This window comes from Ascaphus truei, chromosome 1 (assembly GCF_040206685.1).
Source record: "Ascaphus truei isolate aAscTru1 chromosome 1, aAscTru1.hap1, whole genome shotgun sequence".
Classification (NCBI taxonomy): Eukaryota; Metazoa; Chordata; class Amphibia; order Anura; family Ascaphidae; genus Ascaphus; species Ascaphus truei.
Window position 1 is genome coordinate 342,655,647 of NC_134483.1, and position 25,802 is coordinate 342,681,448.

The following is a 25,802-nucleotide window of genomic DNA, read 5'->3' on the forward strand; positions in this document are numbered from 1 at the left end:
CCTTCTGCATCACACCAGAGAGTATTGAATCTTTGTAAAAGTGAAGAAAAATGATCAAGGAAGAGAAAGTAATTGAAAATGGGATAAATAAGTTCATGTGATGACTAATTGAAAAAAAGAACGCAAGCTAATGTAACACCCTTCCCCTCCACCCCCCCAAGGGAGATTTGTGTGTTATGGGTGTTTTGGTGCTAACCTGTCAGCTCACAGCAGACCTGGACCTCTGCAGATGTAGTAGGGAGCATGGGGTGACGGAGTCTTTTCCTCTTGTTGGTGCAGCGCCTCCATCCTGCAGGGCTCTGCCAAGTGCAGGGATGCATTCCTGCAGGAACTATCCTTCTAGCAAGAAGCACTCTGGTGAATAGGGTGACCAGATTTACAAAAGTAAAAACTGGGACACATTAAAAAAATATTTATAAAACACATCACCAACTGAGCCCCTTCCCCTTTATGTCTCTCCACCCCTCCCTGTCCCCCTTCTCACACACCCCATTCTCTCTCTCCCCCACATCACTCCATTCTTTCTCTCCCCCCCACATCCATCCATCTCTCTCCCCCCCCACATCCTTCCATTCTCTCTCCCCCTCAGCCATCCATTCTCTCTCCCCCCACATCGTTCCATTCTCTCTCCCCCCACAACCTTCCAATCACTCTCGCCCTCCCACATCCCTCCATTCTCTCTCCCCACCCCACATCCATCCATTCTCCCTCCCCTCCACATCCATCCATTCTCTCCCCCCCACATCCCTCCATTCTCTCTCCCCCCACATCCCTCCATTCTCTCTCCCCACACATCCATCCATTCTCTCTCCCTCCCACATCCCTCCAGTCTCTCTCCCCCACATCCCTCCAGTCTCTCTCCCCCAACATCCCTCCATTCTCTCTCCCCCCCACATCCCTCCATTCTCTCTCCCCCATATCCCTCCATTCTCTATCCCCCCCACATCACTCCATTCTCTCTCCCCCACATCCCTCTATTCTCTCCCCCACATCCCTCCATTCTCTCCCCCCCCCCCACATACCTCCATTCTCTCTCCCCCCACATCCATCCATTCTCTCTCCCCGCCACATCCATCCATTCTCACCCCCCACATCCATCCATTCTCTCTCCCCCCCACATCCATCCATTCTCTCTCCCCCCACATCCTTCTATTCTCTCCCCCCACATCCTTCCAATCACTCTCGCCGCCCCCAATCCATCCATTCTCTCTCCCCCCCACATCCCTCCATTCTCTCTCTCCCCCCACATCCCTCCATTATCTCTCCCCCCACAACCCTCCAGTCTCTCTCCCCGACATCCATCCATTCTCTCTCCCCCCACATCCATCCATTCTCTCTCCCCCCCACATCCATTCATTCTCTCTCCCCCCACATTCTTCCATTCTCTCTCCCCCACATCCTTCTAATCACTCTCTCCGCCCCCCAATCCATCCATTCTCTCTCCCCCCCACATCCCTCCATTCTCTCTCTCCCCCCACATCCCTCCATTCTCTCTCCCCCACAACCCTCCAGTCTCTCTCCCCCCACATCCATTCTCTCTCCCCCCCACATCCCTCCAGCCTCTCTCCCCCCCCACATCCCTCCAGTCTCTCTCCCCCACAACCCTCCAGTCTCTCTTTCCCCCACATCCCTCCATTCTCTCTTCCCCCCACATCCATCCATTCTCTCTTCCCCGCACATACCTCCAGTCTCTCTCTCCCCCACATCCCTCTATTCTACCTCCCCCCAAATCCCTCCATTCTCTCTCCCCCATTCTCTGAGTGTGTCTCACCCCCATTCTCTCTGTGTCTCTCCCCCCATTCTATGTGTCTCTCTCCCATGCTGTGTCTCTCTCTCTCTCCATGCTGTGTCTCTCACTCCCCCCATGCTGTGTATCTATCTCCCCCTATGCTATGTCTGTCTCCCCCCCATGCTGTGTCTCTCCCTCCCCCTATACTGTGTCTCTCTCACCCCCAATGCTGTGTCTCTGTTTTTACATGAACCATGTCACATTGCAGCTTCTTGTGGCTGCAAAGTACAGTGTTGACGCTGCTACATTTTACCGCCACAACCGCAATTGATTTTTCGGGCTGCAGTCGCGTCCAGTGAGCTGGTTCAGCAAACCAGCTCTGTGACATGTTCCCCACGCCCCCAAACGCCGTGACCCAACTCCTACAGCTATGGCACAGATCGCTGGGCTGCAGGAGCATGCGGCAGAGGCGCGCACGGAAGCTCGCGGCCGTAGTATCCACCCTGAACTCAGCCTTACTGCTGGGGCTCCTCTGAAGCTAACTCCGCCCCCACCCTGTGCAGCTGCAGGCCCGTCCTCTTTTCTCCTCCTGCTCTCCTCCCAGCGGCATCCTCTGCTCTCTGCTGCCCCCCCTACTCTGATGTTCAAAACCAGGACAGTCAGAATAAAACGGTACATTTTAAAGAATGTTGGGCAACAGGGACAGACCTTAAAAAAACAAGACTGTCCTGGCTAAACCGGGACATCTGGTCACCCTAAATCTAGAGTACCAGCAACAATGCAACTTGTCTTTTATTCAGAGTCTCACAGCACAGACACATCTTTACAGCATACATAGTCCTCCTCATAAGGCATTCTGGCCCAGGGGTATCCTTCCCTCTCTCCTACGCGAAAAGGCAGAGTGGTCAGAGCCCTGGCTACTCTCTGTACTCAGACACACCTCACCCCCCAAAGGGTAAGGCAGAACGCCAGTCCGATGGCTAGGCTGGGCAGACAAAACTCTCTTCCCCCAGTGGGGAGGGAACAGCACAGAACAGACCCACTAGAGAGGGGGCCTTCACCCTTTTTACCTGGGATGGGGTTAAACCCTCTCGCCCAATATCTGAACAGGTCCAGCTGACATCACAGGCCTAGTCATCCCACCCTCCTTACATGTGACTTCAACTGCCAGGCTTCTGCACCTGCAATTGGTTACGTAGTGTCTCTCTGGTCAGCCATTTCACGTACAGGCCTATGTGCAAGAAACTTAACCATAGCACTGCTGGGTGATTCAAGGGTCCTTTTCACTATAAAGATACGTTTAGTAGTCAGAAGTGTGAGTTACATGACGTCCATAGTGTTCATAACAGCGTGAAGAAGCTCCTGGTTCACTGTCCACCACCTACCCTACTTGTGGACAATTAAAGCCTCACTGTGCTGCTCTTTGTAGGATAAATATATATATTCATTCATTTATTTATATGGATTTTCGTTATACCAAAGCGCTAATGATTACAAAACTAAATAAAATAAGATACAAAAGCATTATAAAAAAACAGCACCCAAAACTGTATATCAACTGCATTCCAATTTACTTCCCGTTGAATTACATGGTAAGAAAAGTAGGAAGAGAATTAATTGGATGTGAACCCCATGGTAACTTATGCCATAGTTTTGGACCTAGTATTGAATAGGCTCTAAATCGGTATGAATGGAACTGATGGGGGATAAACAAGAATATATTATTAGCACATTCAAAATATAAATAACTGGATTGCTCATACCATCATATGTAAAAATAAATGTAAAAAATGACCTGTGATGAATTAAGAAACTTGTCAGGGACCCTGTGATGTTCGAAGGTTTTGAGCACCACTCCCCTGGTAACCTGCAAGCCAGTGACATTTCTGTAACAAGTAACTGTGTACCACCTTACAGCAATCTGAACCGAGGACAAAGTAAAGCAATATCAAAACTATTACAGAACTCTCCATTCAAATGTTTCATGTTCATTTGATATGAAATCAATACATTATAGAACACATTGCTTCTCTTTTTGCACAAGCCCTTTAACAAAGAACACTGGCGTCTGTGGGGGTTATTTAATAAACTGTGTTGCACGGAAATCTCCACTGAAGTCAATTAAGTTGCCATGTGATAGTTAAAATATGTATGGTGAAATACCATAGATGTGGTAGATGTAGGTTCTGGAAATGTACCATTTTGTTATAAATTAAGATCAAATTGCCTAGCAAAAAGCCATAAACATCTGATCCTAAATTATAGAGTTGTTCTTTGCTATATTTTTAGCAATGTGTGTTTTTGGTCTTCCTCAGAACAAGTAGACAGAGAAAGCTACCTCAAATAACTTCCATCCATCAAAAGAGGAAAATAGACAAAAAAAACTTTATAGATATAAAAAGGTTTTCTGTTTTATATTTTAAGTGGTGTTTGAAGGGGGGGGTAAAGAAAGCTTAAGCATCATTAAATGAAATCCCCACAGATAAAAAGGATGTGTGTAGTAATTAAGAATAATGAATTGATACAGACATGATTTATCAGCAAGGATCAATTACTATTACACAAAGTTAAATCTTAAATCCAACCCTTTTACTTTCTACCATTCACTAATTTTTCTAACACTATTATTAACGTTACAGCTGTATTGTAGACATACAATATAACTGTTGTTAGTCCAGAGTCCATAGTACATTGTGTATGTGTTGTTTGTGTTGGTTTGTTTTGGTGCTATGTTATGTTGTGTCCCTAGGGTTTACCAGGCTTCCCCACAATGGCCGCTCTCCATAGTAATCAGATCCTCACCGTCAAGGTTTGTGGATGAAATGTGCCTATGTCCAGTCAAGTCTCCAACAGCAAGAATGTGAACATGAGTCAAAAATGTACCAGACGCGCAATCTTATTAACGAATGCTGCAACTCAGGAAAAACAGGCATTTGGTATTTTTGAAGTCTCAGTATTGCTTTTTTACGCTGGTAAAAAATGGCAGACTGTTAGCTAAAAATGATTTCGATCTTATTTAGTAATACCATTTCTCATGACACACAATGCTGGTTGGAAATTCTGACTGTATGTACAACTGGTACTTTGTCTCAGGAATCTTTGATCATGGAAAAGAACTGAAGAATATAACTAAAACATTTCTAAAAAAAAAAAAAGAGGGACATCCCATTTCCTTCTGTAAATTTACTTGTCATATTGCACACATGACATAGTTTATATTATAGGTTTTAAATGTCTTCCTATAAATTCTGATTGTCCCAAAAATCTCAGCATATCAGTTCTTTACATTTCTCAGTGTTGTTCTTCAATAAATCACAGATTCCCTGCCAGGCAAAGATTGCCGGTGTGTACTCAACCTGTTTATTTTTTATTTATATCTAATGTTATGTCTTTATTTCTTTCTTGGGGCCTTCTGATGTCTATCCTTCAACTTTCTCATCTCTGAACTCCAACCTTTGACCTCATCTCACTGATCAGATGGTGTTTCCTAAGATCAATCATGGCTTTCTCTCTGCTGATCAGCAGCTCATTAAACGCCGCCTGATTAAGGTAGTGCTTAATCTTTTAGGAGTGCTTTTTTATTTATTTTTTATTAAGATTTTTGCTCTATATTTTTGTCACATTTTTTTTATCAGAATTTTTAAAGGATTGTTTGTTAAAGAAAGATCACAGGTTGTGTTTTTCAAAGGTAATATATATTTTTGTTGCAAATTGTCGCATTTTACGATGCTTAAGAGAATATTGTTCTTCTACAGAAGAAATATAGAAATGCAACTTATTTGTCAGTGTTCTCGTACAGTATATCTATACTTATTTTATATAGAATTTAAAATGTGGGTGACATGTTATAACACACGTGGACTATGGACCACACACCTTTATATTTTCTTAATAGAAGCAAAGTGCTACTGTGAGATTTGCTACAGCATCTGCCTCGCTTTGCAGACAATTCTTGCTTTCTAATACTTTTGCAAAATTCCGTGCCTTTCCTATTACATTCTTGCACAGTGCATGTACTACAGGCAAGATGGAGAACACTGTCACTCTTGACTGCAGGTTCTTTACAAAGTCCCACCCATAATGCTTCCATCACAGTTAGAATGAAGAACCCAGTAGCTGCACAAACTATTTGTATACTGATTAAACACATTCAGTGCCCCATAAATGTATGTAATGTTAAATAATACTGGTAAAGATATAGACTATAATAAACATGATAGAGATTGTAAGACACTTTTCAGTGCAGTTACTTTATTTATCTAATATTTCTGTTCACAAAACCTCCTGGTGTTCACAGAAGCATTAGCCTTGCACTAGCCCTAATAACACGCACAGCTATTGTTATAACTAATTTCCTGAGCTGCTGACCTATTGTGACTGATTTTCTGTTTGTTGGCGAAGGGTGACCAAGGACAAGCAGGGCCACCAGGCCCTCCAGGTCCCCCAGGACCACCAGGACCCAGGGGTCCTCCAGGTGACACCGGTAAAGATGGCCCAAGAGGATTATCCGGAGTGCCAGTAAGTTTAGCATTGCCATTAGTGTAGCCACTGGATTGTCTTTGGAATTCTAAGCGTATCATCAGCAAAGATAGAACAATGGTAATGCTTACACGTCCTACATCTGCATGCATTCCGTATGTCATTCTACATTATATGCATTTAGAATGGATACGGTATTACGTTTTAAATGTAATAAAAGAATTCAAGTGTTGTTGAATATTTTTAACATTATCATTAGATCTGTCCTTTCCTAATTGATTCCTAAAAAGTAAGGAAGGCACTGGCTCTGTTTGTATATGATTTTTATTTTGTCTTAAAAAAAAATGTGTGATTGTTTTATACTATGCAAATTGTCTCCAATTTAAAAAATATTTTTTCCAAGAAAGTTGAATTTTAAAAATCCATGTGTTTGATGCAGTGCAGAGATTCCAGTTATCATTAACATTATTATGACTGTCTCACTGAAAGATATACATTTCCTGTAGAGTTCATTTGAGGGTGAAACACTGCATGTGTTTTGTTATCATTTTAGAAATACCTATGAAAATCCTCACTATTTTCCCCCTTGCCTGGGACATAATTCCTGGTAAGAGCAGGCAGTGCTAGGGTTAATAGTTAGATGGGGAGATCCCCTCCCCCCAGTTGCTGAGTGTAGCAATTTACAGGCACAAGTCTGGGCTTGTGGAGTTGCAAAAAGAGGGGGAGGGATAATTTGGCCCCTCCTGCTGTATGCTATAGTGGGTTCTGCAAAAGGCAGATGGTTGTTCCCTCACCTAGGGAAGTGCCAGTTCATCCCTCACCTAGGGGTGTGTGAGCAGGGAACGTGTAGACTGCCTGGGAGTCTCAAACTCCTGGGATGAACAGTCAAGGGCCAGAGAAGAGTGCAAGACCTTCCCTAGTAAGCAAGAAAGATTATTCTGAATACAGGGGATCAGTGCCGTCTTAACGCATGGGCACGCTGGGCAGTTGCCCAGGGGCCCCACGAGCATAAGGGCCCCATGCTAATCTATGCACAGACCAGAATTTAACACTAATTTTCCGATCACCCCTCTCAACATTCAAATCTCCCGCTAACTCAGTAGAAGGAGAAAATTTACGACTTGTAGCGGAGAGTTGGCAGGGCCCAGTGCACTGCTTTGCCCGTGGGCCTATAATGCTGTTAAGACGGCCCTGCAGGGGATAGGGACTAGGACACCAAAAGGAGACCGCTCTTGTAGAAGAGGTTGGGGGAACCAACTCCTGCCTAGGTGTGGAATTGAGGTGGGACTAGAAGCTAAGGCCTGATCAGAAGTATTCAATGGGAAGGGTCTAATATGAAAATGCCCTAAGGAAATTTGTGCAACTGGAAACCCTTTGTACTGATACTGAGGTATGGTGACCTATGAGAGTAACTATACCCAGGTAGTGTCTGTGATACAGCAGTGAGATTTATGTGCTTGCCTATCCAATAAACATCTTAAGTTACAAAAGAGATCCTGGTGCCCTATTTCTGTGTTCCTGCACCATCACCAAGACCGTCACCTCCCTTACCCATCACCTCCCTTACCGCCATGGCCTGAACTTGTGCAGAAAAGGCCCTGAGATCACAATTACTTGACCGGGAAGCTGACACTCTAATCGTACCGGGGGGGGTTGGACCTCGGTTTCAGACTAAAATACATTATCTACCCATATACAACCTACCCCATGCAGCTGGGGGGAGGGGTAGGTGTTACACCTATATTAAAATAAATATATAGAGATGTAGCCAACGTTGTTTTAACCCATGACACTCTACAGCGTGCCATAATTCACCCACGGGAGTTCACCACTGGTTGCAATAACATTGGTTACATGTGGTACAGACACAGTAGCAGTTAATGTAATTTCCAACAAGATTATTTTATTTTCACCAACGTATTCATTTTTTTAAGATTATAACTGAAAAATCTACATTTGTTTGTTTTTTTATGTTTTTGCAGCCACAACCGTTGGACGATATGTTAAATGTACTGTAATTGTCAAACTGATATGTTAAATGTAATGTATTGTTAAAATGTACATATCAAAAAGTGTCTGTGGCAACCTTGCAGGGAGATATTCACTGAAAACAGATATCCAGCCTTTTGTACAATAGTATATTTTTCGTTTGCCTAAAAGAATAGCGCTTACCACAGTAGCAAGATCGCTACTATATCTATATACAACATTGTATATTCCATTTATGTTTAATGCAGTTGGGGTACCCTTTAGATAACCAATGTGATAGTTCTTTATAGAAGTAGTTGTACACATGCATTTTTTATTTAAAAAAAAAATTTACACAGGATTAAGCAGAGGGTCTTCAGTGCTTAACCCCATTAATTTCAGCTCTGCGGACCCCCTCCTTCTAGAGATACTTACCTCCTTAGGGGGTTCCGGCTAAGCTAGCTGGGGTTTAAAGTTTAGGAGACGGAACCTGATGATGTCACGGCTTCCTATTGGCCTGCAAAGCGTGGGAACTTTGAAACGCTGCCGTAATGTGAACCCTGGTAGCTGAGCGGAGCGCCTACTGGCACCCCACATGAAGGTAAGTAACTCCAGATGCAGGGGGTCCCCAAAGCTGAAATTAATGGGGTTCAGTTATGAAAAAACCCTGCTTCAATTCTGTGTAATTTAAAAATAAAAAATGCCTGGATTGCCTCTTTAAGGACAGGTAGCGCTCTCTTCATAAAAGATAGTCCATGATAGAATGTATGGATTTTACAGAAGCCTGGAGAATGAACCAATCTTAGTGTGCCAATTCTGCCAACTCTCTATAGGAATGCAAAGTAAGGATCGTTAACCTCTCATACAATGAACATATCACTAACACTGTTACTTTTTCTAGGGTGAGCCAGGAACCCCAGGTGAACAAGGCTTAATGGTAAGTACTTTAAGTACCTTTTTCTTGTGCAAAGTTAAAAAGAACATAATGTATTCAAGAAAGATACAAATCCAACACATTTTACTAATAGTTGAAGTGCAACGCTTTTAGCATTTAGTCTTCTTTTTTAGTAACTAAGTTTGTCTAATTTTTAAATATGTGGATATAACCCCCCCCCCTCCCCACCCCCAAATAAACACAACACTGTATTATGAACAATTGTTTATCTGACCCCCCAAAAAATAGACACGCAATATACAGTAGACAAGTGATTTGTTTTAGTAATACGTTAGATGCAGGCTACAATCAACATACAGTGCAAAAGCTGGAAAGAGATAAAATGATGTCAAAGCTTGGCCTTACACTGCATAAATCCATTTACTTGCAGTGTGTCGTTCTCTTGTAAATAATGGGATGTTTTCATTGATGTATTTGTGGCAGTCCAGTACAGCAGGAAAATTATAATTCCCTTCATAGGAGACTCTTTATGTCTTGGTTTTAACAAAGGAGTTTTATATTTAATCACATTTGTACAAGGCTACAACTGTTCACACAGTAGCACAGCCATGTTTCTGTCTGGAAAAATGCATAACTAGACACAAAACATACGTCTCATTATGGCAAACATAAGCCATAATTCATGTCACCCTGTGCCTCCTTCTGCTGTATATAATGCGTTTTCTTTCACCCTCTTGAAATAGCTCAGAGTTTTTCAATGTAGACCTCAGAAGTCTGTAATTGTTTTAAACTCCTACCATGCATTTCTGAAAAGTCACCATGACCTTCTCTTTGTTATCAAATGACACTTTTTCCCTAGCAAGCAAGATACCTTGAAAATGTATAGTGATACAGAATGTCACTACGCCTTTATTTATATGTATTCAAACTAGCACTCACTGTGAAACTTAACGTTTGCTAAGAATTTCTAGTACACTCATGTAAACAGTTAATCCTGGGTTGTTGAGCGTGAGGGAGGTGTCTGCTCTCTCTCCTGTCGGATGCCCTGTGATTCTACCTCCCCCCTCTCACACACATACCCCTTCTCTCCCTCTCCCGCACCAGTCTCTCCCTCTCCCCCTCTGTTACTCTCTTTTCTCTCATCCCCCATCCCTTTCACTTCCACCCCTCTCACTCACCCCCTCCTCTCTAACACCTCCCATCTCATTCACCCCTTCTTGTTCCCCTTTTCCCTCCACCCTTCTCTCACTCATCCCTTCCCTCCCCATTCTCTAACACCTCCCCCCTTCTCTCTCACCCGCCATCCATCCCTCTCACTTCTGCCCCGTCCTCCTCTCACTCACCCCCCCCCCTCCTCTCTCTCACCCCTCTCACTCACCCCCTCCTCTCTCTCACCCTCCCTCTCTCACTCACCCCCTCCTCTCTCTCACCCTCCCTCTCTCACTCACCCCTCCTCTCTCTCATCTTCCCTCCTCTCTCTCATCCTCCCTCCTCTCTCTTACCGCCTCACTATGAACTGATGGGGACCACACTAGTCTTTTCAACAGAAGACTCAGCTTGTGGTCTTACAATGTATGGCCTTAGATAGAAAGAACAATATGGGAAAGCAGCAAATACAGTACATCTACTTGTCCACTTCTAGGTGTGAGGCTGCCTGTAGGTGACACAGTAGTGACAGTGACCCAAACCACCAGTTACACTCCCCGCATTAACTCGGGATCAGAGAGCGTGTTGTGGGCTGCACTTTTCAGGGGTGATTCACCTGCCTATGCTTTGCAGCAATTGGTACTATCATTGTTCTAAGAATACAGCGGTAATTTAAGGGTTTTCAGGTTTGAAACTCACATTGGATTGACAGGATTTATTTGCAGCAAAAGGTGACACTGTGTGCTCATTTGCATGTAGTTTCCCAGAATCCCAAGCTGCAGTGGAAGCACTGAATACTAGGATATACTGGTTAAAAGCAGGGTTGCAAACCTGTCTGGGACATGTGAATGTGCTCACAGGCAATATTTTTATTTGCTGTATATTTTATCCCATACATCATCCAGTAGGAGGAATATTGTGATTGCTTTGCCTTCAATAGTGATGCCTATTTCTTTTTGTCACTTAAAAAATGGTTGATTAGGTGATGATAATGCTTCATTGCATGTTCACCTTGACGCAGTGCCATGTCATTCTTTAGCATGTTCTCAAATACCAGCAGAGGCAAAGAAATTGGTTGATTGAACGGTGTTAAGCTACACTGAAATCTGCACATTCCACAGGATGACACAAAACATTGAGACTTTTTTCAATCCCACACCTAAATTATTTTAACTGCAGTATTTATTTTGTGCTCTACTTGCTTTTATAACTGTAGAACATTAAACTGCTATCCCCTTGGCAGTAGATTAGAGTTTCCAGCTTTTAATTGATAATGTGTTTCCCTTGCTATTCAGGTTAATATATTGGCAAACCTCAACTTCCTCCATGGAAAAGGTTAAAGCTGCTTAATCTCAAAATTATGTTCTATTTAAATAAGTACTGCTCACACTACACTGTTTTTATGTGTCCAAGGTAGAACTGTTGCACAACTGTTTTGGGGGGGGGGGGGTTGCGTTAATTCATTTCGAGATTTAATGACATGGAATATATCCAAGGCATTTATCAAATTATTACTGTAGCTGGGAGCTTATGAATAAAGACTACCCAAATTATCTAAACCTGTTCCGCTGCCAAATGGGGCAGAAATGCAGGGAAAGTCCCACTGGCCGTGATGTGGTCAATCTGTCTTGTTCTTCCAGTGAGTAGTGCTGACACAATCCTGGAGTACATTTAGAACTGGAGCAAAAAACACATTGCAACTCAAATCTGAAAGTCCTAAAAAGTTTTATAGAATGGGTCTAGTGCTTGTAATCAATATGTCTTATTTTTTTCATTCATTTAGTCTCCAATTTGTTATAACACTTACATGCATGTTTTTTTTTTATTCCATCTGTGTTGCCTGATTAAAATGATTCAGTTCGTAAAACCATTTTTGTCTATGATTTGCAGCACTGTTCCTCCTTTAATGTTTATATTCTTTAGTCTTTTTGTGGACCTTGTGTGATATTATTACACTGTCACTTTATTGTATGCTGTATGCAAATGTTACTGAAATTACATTTCAGCACTAGCTCTGCTTTTTGGCAGTCTGTCATTCACTTCATAACTTGCCAATACTAAGTACACTACCAGCTGCTACCAACTTTTTTCGGTAGGTAATTTTATCAAAGCCATTCCTGTCCTTATTTGGTTCTTTCTAGTGTGATCCATGATATGCTCTTTCTCTCCTTGCGTGCAGTCTTAGGTTAGGTAGCTATGAGCTAAGTAGAAATTGCAGTTAGTCCAGTTGCGATAGTGCAGAGTAAATGAGTACTTCAGTATTAGGTAGTTCCTGAGTGGATCCAGGCATTCTAACCATCTGCAATGGAAGGATGATGGAACTTCATCTAGATGCTTGGAAGTGAGTGGATATATGTTACCTTTCATGCCGTGCCAGTGAGCCCATCCCTGCTCCACATCAAGTTCCTTTCTGAAGTTTGTCCAGGAGAGAAGGCAGACCGGGGAATCTTTTATTATCATCACTGTTGCCTCACCCCAAAACCTTTCTAGATATTTTTTACTAATGATGTTCTGTGGTCTGCAGGACCCTTTGCACCTGCTGTTTTAGTTCTCCTCTTTTTAATGCAGAGGTGGTAGATTTTAATCATGAATCTACTGTGTGTCCACATTGCATATTCACATCAAGATTTTTCCCAATTCAGTGTACATTGAGCTGGAAATAATTTGTTCCCTGTGCTGTTCTAAAAGAAAGTACTGTATACGCTTTTTACTGTACCAGTCAACACAGAAACAGGATTGACCTTGGTTAAAATAATGTAAATATATATGTAATGGGTTTCCTCCCCCCCCCCCCCCAATCGCAGATAGGGCCCCCTAGGGAAATACTACTCTGGTTACACATCGCTATAGTGTGGTGCACCTGCTGGCTTACAGGACTCCTGAGTCTCCCGCTTGATGGTATTATGGGGAATAGCATCAGGACTGGCTTATGAGGTAATGCTGAGTTATACTCACTCATGGTACAGTGCCTCCATCTCTTCCAGACCCCCAGCGTAGTAGGGAGGAGTCTCTGAAAGAGAACCTCTATGTGCACCTTCTTCCCAACTGAATCCACAATCAGGACAGAAGCGTTCTTTCTCTTTGGCATCCTTTATTAACAGCAGACATGGGCAGCCGCCCATCATAGTGGCTGTTCGTCTAGCCACTCATTCTCAGGTTGCCAACCCAAAGGAAATCCCTGACCGTACACTCCCAGGCAAGGGCCCCGAAAGCAGGTCTAGCTCTCCCATTACTCTCTAATGAAGTAAGAGGTATAGTCTTCCACACCACTCCCTAGAGGGAGGGCCACAAACACTGTCAGAGCCCCAACAGGTTGCTGGATACTCAGATGGTGAGGCACACACTCCCTAAATTGAGGAAGTGCTACATATTATATAGCTTCAGTAGGCACCACCCCTGTGTCACTGTAAGTGGACACAGAGCCTGATGTCACTTCCTTCACTAATAATACACAGCGCATGAGGTGAGGGCAAACCCCATGATTACTCCTGGCAAACCTGCCCTTTAACAGGGATTATTGCACAGGAGGAGAAAGACATGTAACCCCAAAATTACTCAGGGCTACATATAATTAAACCATATTGGTTTCTGCACAGGTCAGTGACAATTTACCATGAATAAAAAAAGTAATCTTGCTCAACATACAGACGAAAATAGACCTCACCAAAATGGATAAATGAAACATAAATACGGACATTTGGAAAATATATCACACACAAAAAAACTTGCATGTCTCAGTACACAGAGATATTCGGACAAACCTTAAGTCTGGTTTTAAACTAGGACACAAATTGGAAAAAGTGAATCAGATAACCACATCAGAACAGTAACGCATTCACTGCAGAAGAGAATGCTGGGTGGCAATGACTCAGCTGGGCTCTCAAAGATTGGTCCGTGTTGGTTTACCAACCATATTAAACTGGTTAATTGGGTTTTAAAGCAATATATACCTAAGCAAGTTGTATCAGTGATAATTAGAGTTTGTTTAATTTGTTATATATGTGTTCATTGGAGAAATATTGAAAACATGGCTTGTTTATAACCCTTCCAGATTGCACTTGGAAAACCTTGAGCTATATTATCTTTAGGTTTGCAGCCATTTTTGCTTTGGTAAATCGGCATTCACCAAAAATGTCTGGAACAATAGCTATTTGAATTTTGGTTACAGTGCATCACTAGAGCAGTGATATTTGTACTGCTGCAGGAATATAATAAGACACTGTGATAATAAGCAAGATCACCTTCAAATCTTTATAGTGGAGGGTTTGACTTCAAAATGATGACTGGCCAATATTTAATTTTGACTTTTTTTTATTTTTATTTTTTTAAACCGTGGTCTTGATCTTGAAGCACCTTTAAAGAATATAATAGTCACGCTTTAAGAAGGGGTAGAATATTGATCAACAAAATGCTCATATACAGATGTAGCCAACGTTATTGCAAGCCGTGGGGCATAGGTGAAATGGCGCATTAGCCCCGCCCGCTTCTCGCACACGGCTTCTTCATGCTGGCGCATTGTGTATGAGCCGCTGCAGCACGCCACAGGTTGCAATAACGTTGGCTACATCTGTACAATTAAAAAGCATCAACAAATATAATAAAAGTCATTTAAAAAAAACTGTTAGAGCATCATGTTTAGATAGTACAATAGCTTTTGGAATAAGAAAGCTTCTTTTTAGTCTCAATTTTCTTTCCCTTTGAATTTGGCGCAAAACTAAAGCCAAACTTTAGACCAGGGTTGGCCAAACTGTGGCCTACAAGGCATTTGGAATGGTTTTAATCGAATTAAGGAAAGGAACAATACGAAATCCTTCAAATGAGTACGCGACACAGTGGATACATGAGTATTAACATGCATTTGCAAAATGAACACAATTTTAATAACTTCGTTAACATTTAAAACATAAAATAAGTCATATCAATTTAAATAATTAAATTAAAATTTAAAGTTATTCCCCATATTTGTTTTGTGAGCAGACGTTTTCAGGCAATGAACGCTGTAAAAAAATAAGTACAACTCTGTATTGAGAGACGCCCATGTGGACAGTCTGTTTCTGTTATCCACCTCGAACATCATTCCTAATATTGAGAAAGTGTTTTCTCAAGTTCATAAATCACATTAAGACATTTTAAATTCAGATTCATTTTTTTGTTAATTAGGATTTCATGTTTTTTCCTTCTCTTTTCCATAAAAATAACATTTGAATGTTTTTATCATCCCTGTTTACGTTTGGTATTATTTAGTTTAGGTTTAGCTGTTAACTTAAACCGGATGTAAGGGGCAGTAGGACAGCAGCCTCACCAAAGAATTTGTGCCTATTTATTGGCACCCCTGGAAAAAGAGGTTGGCCACCCCTGCTTTAGACCAATCCGATAAATGAAAAGTTAAAAGAAAATGAAAATGTGGGTTTAAGATGAAACAGCCTCTTTACAGTAGGTTCACACTGATATTCTAGGCTTCAAGCAAGTTTTTCCCACATCACTTGCTGAGAAAAGGTTGCAGATGAGTGAACCCCCCTAACACTATTCCCTTAAGAAGGGAAATTCAATATACTCTGAAGTGGTACGTTCGGGCAAAATCGCTCGCGATTAACCGCTGCGGAGTATATTTACCTCACCCCCTCTAATCCATCTGTTTCTCTCTATCACTTACTGTAGAGCCTTATTCTTTATTAACCGATTTCAATAGGGATTTTCATCTGAAAACAGCCTGAATGGCCACTTTGTGCTGTGTAGGATTAACCCCTTAACGTCTGTCCTCTTCTTTCTCCATTCTTTCACATCTCAACAAACATAGTTTGTACGCTTCTCCTACTTTCCAAGCATTGGATGAAGGACGTGGCTTCATAACCAGCTTTACATGTTTTTGGTAAATAAATATTTTGCCCTCCATGTCCTTTAGCTTCTCAGCATATATAGCTGAAATCATCCTGCAATGTCTATGATCTAAATATATTTTCACTGGTTTAACCATCATCAAATAGGGAGGATTGAGGGGGGAACTCCCAGGCAGGACATAAAGAACTGGACATGTGTTCTGTAAATAGCACCATCGTCTCTTCCAAGAAACTCGCATACATGAAAGATGAAAAACAAACAAGAGAGTTGTATAACGGCTCACATCTGTGCACAGCAGAAATATTTAGTTAATCAAAAGGAATACATTATAGCATCATTAACTGGTAATTATATGCTTAAATTTGCTAAATAATTGAGGCTTTTTTTTGTTTTGTTTGTTTTTTAGGGTCCACAGGGGCCTCCTGGACAAAAGGTATGGTATAAACAAAAACTGCTGCAAAAGTAATTACTTCTCCCCTTGCCAAACTGCAAACAGGGAAGGGGAATGGGAATGGCTACTGTAGACCACAATGAAGTCGTTAGTTTAAGTCTGTAGAGTGTACTTTCCGAAAACGCTGCAGCATAATGTGAGACATAAGATTTCTAATTTCCTCCATTATGGGGAAACTCAAGCGACCCAGAGCAGACTGTTTTCAATCCGTCTGCTGAACTTGAGGTTAAAAGGTTGCTATAGTTTTCCACTGAGACAACAGTCAACTCTGGGAAATCAGACTTGAAACTCTCTCTCCGTGTAGGATAAAGTTTCGAATTGAATATGTAATCTTGCACAAGTACAGTAGATCAGTGCCATATGACCAAAGAAATTGACCAAAAAAGGAAAATATTGAGGGTGTAGGTGTTTCTGATAAATGGTGTTAGAGCGTCTGCTCTAAGGTGGCCTGCCACTATCTTCCTGTTTCCACGGTAACCTGAGAACCAACTTCCTGTGAGTGCTCCCAGCTTTATTAGCACTCGTCATGAGGACCGGCTGCTGCAGTTTGATGGAGTGAGCCCAGGATTTATGTGATCGCACCATTACAGCAATACTAAATATATCAGTAATAGAAACGACAAGGTGGCACCGTGCCAGTGCCTTATCCAAATAAAACAGAGACTAAAACAAACCCCCCAATCAATGGCTTAGAAATTAGCACCGATCACATGAGGAAAAATAAATCGTTTGCACTTCTAAGTCTGGGGGCTTCTCATTGTCTCAGTGTTCATTTGCATATTGGTAACCAGGCGTCTATTGAATAACACATTTCAAGTTATAGCAAGCTGTGGCTACTGTTCTCAAATAACTGATGTATTGCCAGCATTTCTTTTCTTGCAAATCAAATCTGCAATGGCCACAGCGTGTGATTAGAAATTCACCATTGAGATGATCTGTGTGTTGGCTCTAAAACTATTTCATGCTTGGAATCTATTATAACTGGTTTCCCACTTTTAATGGTAATATATTGATGATCAGATTCTATACAGGGGGGGGAGATCACAGCCTATAATTACTAAAAAGTGCTATTTCATTACACACCTACTGGCGCCTGAAGACACTTTAAGGTCCCTTCACGTGAACGAACTCTAAGGTGTCCTCTGCTACAAGAAGATATCTTATAGAATAACACTGCTAAGAATATATGGGCATATATATATATATATATTTTATTTATTATTATTATTATTTTTTTCATAAAGTACATTTTCCACTTAAAGACAAGGAATTAAGATGTTTTTTTTTTTTTCCAAAATTTTTTATTAGGCATTTAGATAATTCACAGTATGCATGAAACAAACGATAATACAGCCTAATACAGATTTTCTCCTTTTGTTGGTTAGAGAAACCGGAAATAAAAGAGGAAAGCTCACCGCTCCCCTGACCCTCCAGGGGCTATGTGGGGAGCGCGAGTATGGAAACAGAGAGTAAGAGTGGGAATAGGAAGGGGAGGGTGGGTGGGGGGGGGGGATACCCATTGCTTCCCGTGTCCTCAGTCTATTTTCATTGGTGCCCCTGACCTGGTTTTCCTTTCTCTCTCTCTCTTTTTTTTTTTCCATATGTGGATTAGTGGCGTAGAGGTGCCATATGGGATAGCCACGGATCCCATGTTTTGTTAAAGGAGTCAGTGGATCTTTTCAAGAAGGCAGATAGTTTCTCCATATTCATCACCTCTTGCACCCTATTTTTTACCGTTTGTTTTGAGGGGGGAGACACCTTCTTCCAGGCGGCCGCCACCGCACATCTAGCCGCTGTAAGAATGAAGGAGATTAGTTTACTTGTTGGTCGGTCCAAATTTTCTAAGGGCCTGGCCAACAGGTAGGTCAACGGGTCAATAGGGATTTTGAGGTCTGTGACCTCCTCTATTAATTTTTGTATTGTTCCCCAATATTTTTGAATTTCCGGACATGTCCACCAAATATGGGCCATGTCCCCCTTCTGACCGCAACCTCTCCAGCATAAATCGGACGCCTGGGGGTAAATTTGATTTATTCTAACTGGGGTAAGATACCAGCGAAACAGTATTTTATATATGTTTTCTTTGATTGTGGTACATATGGAAGTTCCTGAGGCATTTTCCCAAATTCTTTCCCAATCCTCTCGGTCTATAACTATTTCCAATTCTGCTGCCCAATGCAGCATATAGTCATGTGTAGGGGCTGACCTCCTGAGCTTTGAGGAGTTCCTCAGTTATCAACGCCTAAAAACCAAATATGAAATGGCAAGATTGGATGTCTTCAAGTATCTACAAATTCGGCATTTTATTCAAACTTTATCCCCAACGTTGAAATTTCCCCCTCTCACCAGTTTCGAGCGGCTCTGTAGAGAAACAGGCCACCAGAAAGGTCTTATAACACAAATCTACGGTCAATTGGAAAGGGCCATAGAAGCCCCTACAAGTGAAATGACATTTTAGCGGAAATTAATTGATTTGGTCATTAGAATCAAAACTAATATAGTAATTGTGGATTATAGACTGTATCTAAAGATGTGCTCAATCAGTGTAAGATAGAAAAAAAATACAGAAAAACAAGTTTTCTGGGAAAGTAAATGACCGGCCCTCTGTGGACACTTTCATCGTATTTTGAACATTCGTGCTGCAGTGTGTAGGAACGTTAGTGAAGAGGTGACAGGAACTTTAACTACTTTCACCACGACAGCAATTTATAGGCCAGTTACAATGTGCTTCTGTGGTATAGCACTGTCAGACTGGCTCTGCATGCCTAATCTCCAGTGAGGAAAAACAGGGCATGCATGTTCTTCCTATTAGACAAATGTATTTTACCTGTTGCCTGTACAACATATGCAAAATGTGTTTTATTAGTTTGCCTTAAAGACAAGCTAAAATGTGGGTATTTAATGGTAAGCAACCAAAACGGTTTAGCTTTGCTGGGCAGGTCTCCCCAGCGCTCCCTATTGGGAAGATTGCTGCTCTTCTTATCTGTTCTGTTTCATGATTCATCGTTATCATTTCGCAATTAAAAAATATATTTTTTGAAATTCAAAACGATTTGAAGAGGATTACTGAAATAAATTTTCCCCAACGAGGTGAAACCCAACAATTTTATATTGCTGGGCAAGAGTGAAGTCCCAGAGCCGTTATCAACGTCATTAACCTCATATTTCCAGCACATAAGGGTTACACTTTACAAAGCGTTATTGTGTATTTTATTATGTGCCTGTTGAAAAAGTATTTTAGATCAATTTGAATTGCTTTTTTTTGTTTGTTTAGGGTTCCATTGGTGAAATTGGGATCCCAGGCGCTGTTGGGCAAAAGGTAAGAAAATTAAAGAGTAAAAATAGGGGGCATTGCATGACTTCCCCATGCCTCGTGCTGGACCCCTCCCTGTATTACCAATAACCACACCAGACATTTCTCAGGAGGAAAAAATGGCCACAGCTTTATTATAGCAAATAACCATTAACACCAACATGATAACTATAACAATATATCCCATCGCAGTCATTGACTACCCTATAATAATATATCCCAACAGTCAGATTGCTCCGCAACCATCCATAAAGAGCTTCAGGGATACCCTCAGCTCATGCTCACTTCACCTTGCGGCACCTTAGGCCGCACGGCACAGTGTCCCTTACGGAAGGTCACCACCATTCCGGCCTCCTAAGCCTGCAATGGTACCGCCTTCCTCAAATGTTCACTTACGAAGTCTGAGATCACCCCACTAAGAGCCAATAATGACTAGAATAGTGCCCAACCTTACTATCAAATCAGCATATGATATAAACTTTTTTTTTTACACATATTTGATATTGATTCCAAAATATCAAAAATAGTAATATTAAGCATTGAAGTCAAAGATATAAAATATATGGTAATCCAGAGATAGCAGAGTCTAACCAAAACCATGCTTTTAAATAATTTATGTATGAATTGCTTTTTAAATACTTACAAATGTATAAACCATTGGCATATATGCAAAATATGTAATAATGTAACTTTATGTACGTTTATCACCTTTAACATTCCATGATGGTCACATACTAGCACAATGAGATATCCTTTTGCATATAAGTTAGCTCTAAATTCTTAGCATGGATATTAAAAAAATGTTTCAAGTTCCACGTCTCATTGATGGGCAGTTTGGTAATTTCATATCAATGAAACATAGTTTAACATCTTTCCAGATCTGGCAAAAATCTGTTTATCTGTTTTAGTGGAATCGGAAAAAAATAAAAAGGTATAATATTGGGGGTTTTTTTTTTTTTAAATTGACGATATTTGCCAAATTCAGAATTTATAACTGTCAAATTTTCCACCAATTGGTTTTGGCATAAAAATATATATATAGATTGTGACATCATTTATATTAAACAGGTCAACAAACAGTGACCTGCACAGATATAGTATTTATTTAAAGTGAGCACACATATTTCATATTATCTATTACACATCATCTTTGAGAGTAGGATTCTGAATAATGTTATTAGCAGTCTAAGAGACGCGCATGTGTTTTCTGTTATATCAAAGGGAAACGGTGACAGAAAAGACATTTGTGGTCCTTCAAATATCTGTCAGTTCAAGGTTTTCTAAACTCCAGCATCTCCTAAAGTGTGCGGTTGCATGCCAAGTTCACTTTGAAACGTGAGTTCGGAAGCAAACCGCTCCCCTTGCTGACAGGCTAAGGAGTAGTGACCTGTTTTGCTGCCCATAGCTGGAGAACCTGCCAAGTTATGTGGCTACTGTTTAGCCACAGAGGAATAAGCAGAAAATGGTGCAAAGGTCCAAAACACCATAAACTGTCTCACGTCTGAAACCCGATCTGCTTTGATGTATGGACTTTCCAGTGTATTTACTGTTCACATGCTCCTCATCTATTTTGTACGCACTTAAAAGAAAAAAAATCTATTTCTGCGTGCGATGTTAGTCTTCCTTAAAAATGTTTGATGAAAGCTATCAAATCTCCCATTTGAGTCTTCCAGACGTGTGTCAGCCTGATACTGTATATGTTAAAGGAAAAGCTGATATTTTGGTTTCCATAATGCAAGTGGATACCCAGCTTGAACAATCTGATAGATTCCCTTTGTATGCGCTTACATGTATATATATTTTATTTATATAACACCAATCTTTTTTTAATAATTAAGCACATTTAAGAATCCAGGGAAATACAGCTCAACCCCGTTATAACACGATCCGTTACAACGCGAATCCGCTTATAACGCGATGCAAGCGTGGCTCCCAATTTTCGTATTTATGAATACTTTACAACAGGATTATTGGTATCTTAAATACTTTATTGTACAATGCATACAATTGCACATTATTTCTAACGCGATCCGCTTATAACGCAATGTGATTCTTTGGACCCCAAGCACAGAGTTATAAGGGGGTTGAGCTATATAAATAATTCCAAATGGAAGTAATAGCAGTAGATTAAAAAAAAAAACAAATACAATTGTGATGTGATGGAGCGCGTGAGGACAATCATCAGAGTGTACACACACGCAGGCTTTGAACCTATTTAAAGAAAAATTAAATAAAAAAAACTCTAGGATAACAAACTTAAAAGGTTGATTATTTTTTGGAAGGGCATCACACTGAGATCACTTTCAAGATAGGTTATATTTTTATGTATATCTCTATTTATATAGCACCCACAGCTGTACTTGGCACTTTACAAGAGAGATAATACAGTAAAGGGAATTATAATACAATAAGATCAGACAATAGGTTAGGAAATCCCTGCCCCGGAGAGCTTACAATCTAAGTTGATAAGGACTGCGTCTTTAAAACACCCGGCAAGAAACTCAGGGGACCAATAGCCACATTTCCATGTAGGAAAAAGAGGAAATATGCAATATCCTCTCAAATTAAAAATAACGCTTTGATACATCCCCCTTGCATACTGATCACCAGATTTGAATGGTCGTTCGCGGGATGAAATGTGACAAATGTAATATATAACTCTATATTTTGAGTTCCTCTAGCATTTAAGGCAATTAGAAAACGCTGGTATGTATAACTTGGAGACACAGCCGCACGCTGTTTCCAAGTTATTCACTTCGTGTCAAGGTGTCAGCACTATTTAATTTAACTCAGACTTTTTTCTTTTGGTTAAACCTGCAGAGACGTAAGTTATGGAAAGTTGTAAAACAGCTTTTCAAAGCTGAAATAAAGATTAAAATAACATTATAAATTATAATAAGGCCCTATTTCATACTGCCTGCAGCCGAAATCAATTTCCATTACACTCAGGGTGGCAGAAACGGCCTTCTACATTTTATTTATCGTAGCAAAAATATGTACAGTGATATGTTGCTATTTTTATAAAAGCATAAACAGTCACCTTAATATTCAACAGAAAATCCACAGAAGATACCTAACCTGTTCATATGGATTTGACAGATTGTCCAATCTAACATATATTTCGATGCTTGTCATTACTTCCAGCAGCTCTTTAACGACATGATTTACTGGTACTTTAATAATACGAAGACAGTGACATAGAAAATGTGTTTCAGTGCTATTCCAAGCTTTTCCGCTGTACATTGTAGTGTTTTTGTAAATCACAAAAAGAAAAGTCAATTAAAATCCAATTGCACATAGAGAGGCCACACAATTTAACCTGACACAAACCAGGCAGGCCAAAATGTCCCACATTCGTACACTTAGACCTGTGAGGTTATAAAAGCTCTGTACACTGTTATTTCATCTATGAAGAACTCTAATGTTGCTCCATTTAAGATACCACAAACTTCAACCACCTACTCTCGCTCATACACAGAAACTCATGGGGGTCTTCGTACCTACGCACAAACCTGTTTGTTTTGACATATTGCAGCATGTCTGTTTGACATGTTGCAGCCTAATTTGTAACAAACTCGTTAATTAGGTTTCTTATACCTGGCCCAGACTGTTAACCAATAAGGTTTACACCACCTCAGATTTTTCACACAATATGAAACATCTCATTATACTTTCTAAGTCATACTGTATTGCGCTGAATTTATCAGTTCCCTATATTGCTCGTCCCTAACACCTGTTAAGATGACCTTTTGGAACAAAGTACCTTGATGCAACTAGATGTACAGCAACAACTTATTTATTTTGCGCGCATCTGCACCCCAATTTAAGAAAGTAGTTAAACAAGTCTCCGACCTTTGATGCAGATCCCTAGTTAGGGAAATGTATGCCAAGCCAAGAAGAAATTCACTCAGATGCAGAATCTTCTACATCTCATTATAACGTACATCTGTTAATTCCTCCTGACCACTCCTTCTAATCACTAGCTGACACGCTGGGTAAATCACTTCGGTAAATTGACACTTAGAGATGCATTTCCAAAATGCCTCTCTAATGGCAAGATTCACTACAGGGTATCACAGTGAGATGTCGTGTTAAATGCTATTCAAATCAATTGCGCTGCGATAACCCACATCGGAGTTTATGGAATCCCGACCTAAGTGTCAATTTTTGCGCAAAAACAGTCAATTGCATCACGTAAAGCAGCAGCAGTCCTGGTTTCACCTTTTTATTCTCTTGTTTTACTATGTGCAGCATGTGAGTAGCTTTAATGAGAAATAATTACCTTAGCTGGTGATCAATCCGTTCTCTCTGTTATTGATCGGTAAATATCCTACTTGTGGGGCTACCGAAGTGGTCGCCTTCTGACTCTGTGCTGTAGTCTGTGAAATTAATTCAGAGTAGTAGACAGTGCGCTGGAACACAACAGATCTGTTTTTGATACTTTGTTGCCAAAGAACAGAGCTCCCAAAGGTGCGTGTGAGAGTCTGTTTCAAAAGGAAGTGGATGTGACTCTTTAAAATGATTGCTGTAGCAACCAAAGGATGATCAGTACATTAAAAATTTTAAAAATGGCATTAGGAGTTGAGAAAAATAAATAAAAAAATGCAGCCACTTATCTAATACTACAGTACGGATTTATTTTAAAAACACATGCAGGAGTTTGCATTTTTTGCTGCTTTAATGCAAAGTCCCCATTGATGCTAAAAGTCACAAGATACAAATAATGCTCTTTATGTTACATTTGCTTTGAAGTTTACTTTGATACACAGACCCTACAAGGTGCTTAATAAATTACTACAAAGTGCCATACAACAAGATACACAACTGTTTGTAATCATGACATCACGTACTGTATGTACATTGTAAGATGCAGTAGCTAAAACCTTCCTTTTCTTCAAACAATTACACAGTGACAATAATGTTGTACACTGATCAGTTCTATGCTGACAGCAAGATAAATGCCAGTATTGATGTCAAAATAATCATGTGCTTAAAAAAATGACATATTTATTGTGCAAAAGTTAAAAAGTCCAATTTTATAAACACAAATAAGCTCCTCAGTCAGAGAAAAGTTGTAAAAAGTGCAGTCATACAGAAAAATACTAAAACCAAGTGACCTACAGTATGTACTAAAGTGTCATTTCCAAAACATTTCTGCAGCAAAATGTCACACTATGAACCTTCAACAAAATGTGTGTCCTACGTGTGAAGACTTCATACATATGACGCATAATTTGTTGTTTGAAATTATTTTGTATTCATCCCTCATGTTGAACATCCGACTGGTACAATTGAAATTAAAACAGAATTATGTATATTTGTTATTTCTAATTAGTATTAGTAAAGATCAATTATTAGTGTAATATTATTTATAATAGCCATACTATGAAAATAATACATGTTTAACCTATAGGCTCACACATAGCGACTTTATTCTGCGCTAACGCTATTAAGAGTCTTTTTATGGTTTACGCAAAGTTGAACATGGAAAATTTTGATGCACTTTTTATGAGTTTGTAGCCCACAGAAATGTCATTTTTTAATACATGCCTTAAAATCTATATACCAAGAGCCATCCATTTCTGAGCGCCAAACAACCGAAAAAGATTATTTGTGAAGCAGCTGGCGCAGATGGAGAAATTTGAGTTCAGTACAGACGCTCGCAAGCACAACTGCAAATTGAGTTTGACAATTGCGTGCCAAGAAAAGCCATTTGCACAGCTTACTACATAAACCCCAAAGTGCGTTACAAAAAGTGCAATCAACTCAATAACATTGCAATGACGTTGCAGGAGTGTGACATCACCCGACGCGCATCACACTTCCTCCCTTCTTCATGGGACAAGGAGATGATACCGCTCTCCACTTGCATAAACATACATTGCCCCCTAGTGGTGTATAGAAGCAATACCACCCAAAGGTGTATAAGAAATCTGAAAGATTAAAATAAATCTACATATTAATATAGGCTGTTCATACAGTA

General features: G+C 40.5%; 1 protein-coding gene across 1 annotated transcript in view; it reads left to right on the forward strand.

Annotated features, from left to right (window-relative positions):
* COL25A1 (collagen type XXV alpha 1 chain) overlaps window positions 1-25,802 on the forward strand; it is a 469,301-nt gene that overhangs the window by 347,181 nt on the left and 96,318 nt on the right. The window contains exons 8-12 of the mRNA XM_075608347.1: window positions 5,207-5,278; window positions 6,131-6,247; window positions 9,078-9,113; window positions 16,462-16,488; window positions 19,781-19,825. Coding sequence (XP_075464462.1) covers window positions 5,207-5,278; window positions 6,131-6,247; window positions 9,078-9,113; window positions 16,462-16,488; window positions 19,781-19,825 — 297 coding nt within the window. The remainder of the gene's footprint in view (window positions 1-5,206; window positions 5,279-6,130; window positions 6,248-9,077; window positions 9,114-16,461; window positions 16,489-19,780; window positions 19,826-25,802) is intronic.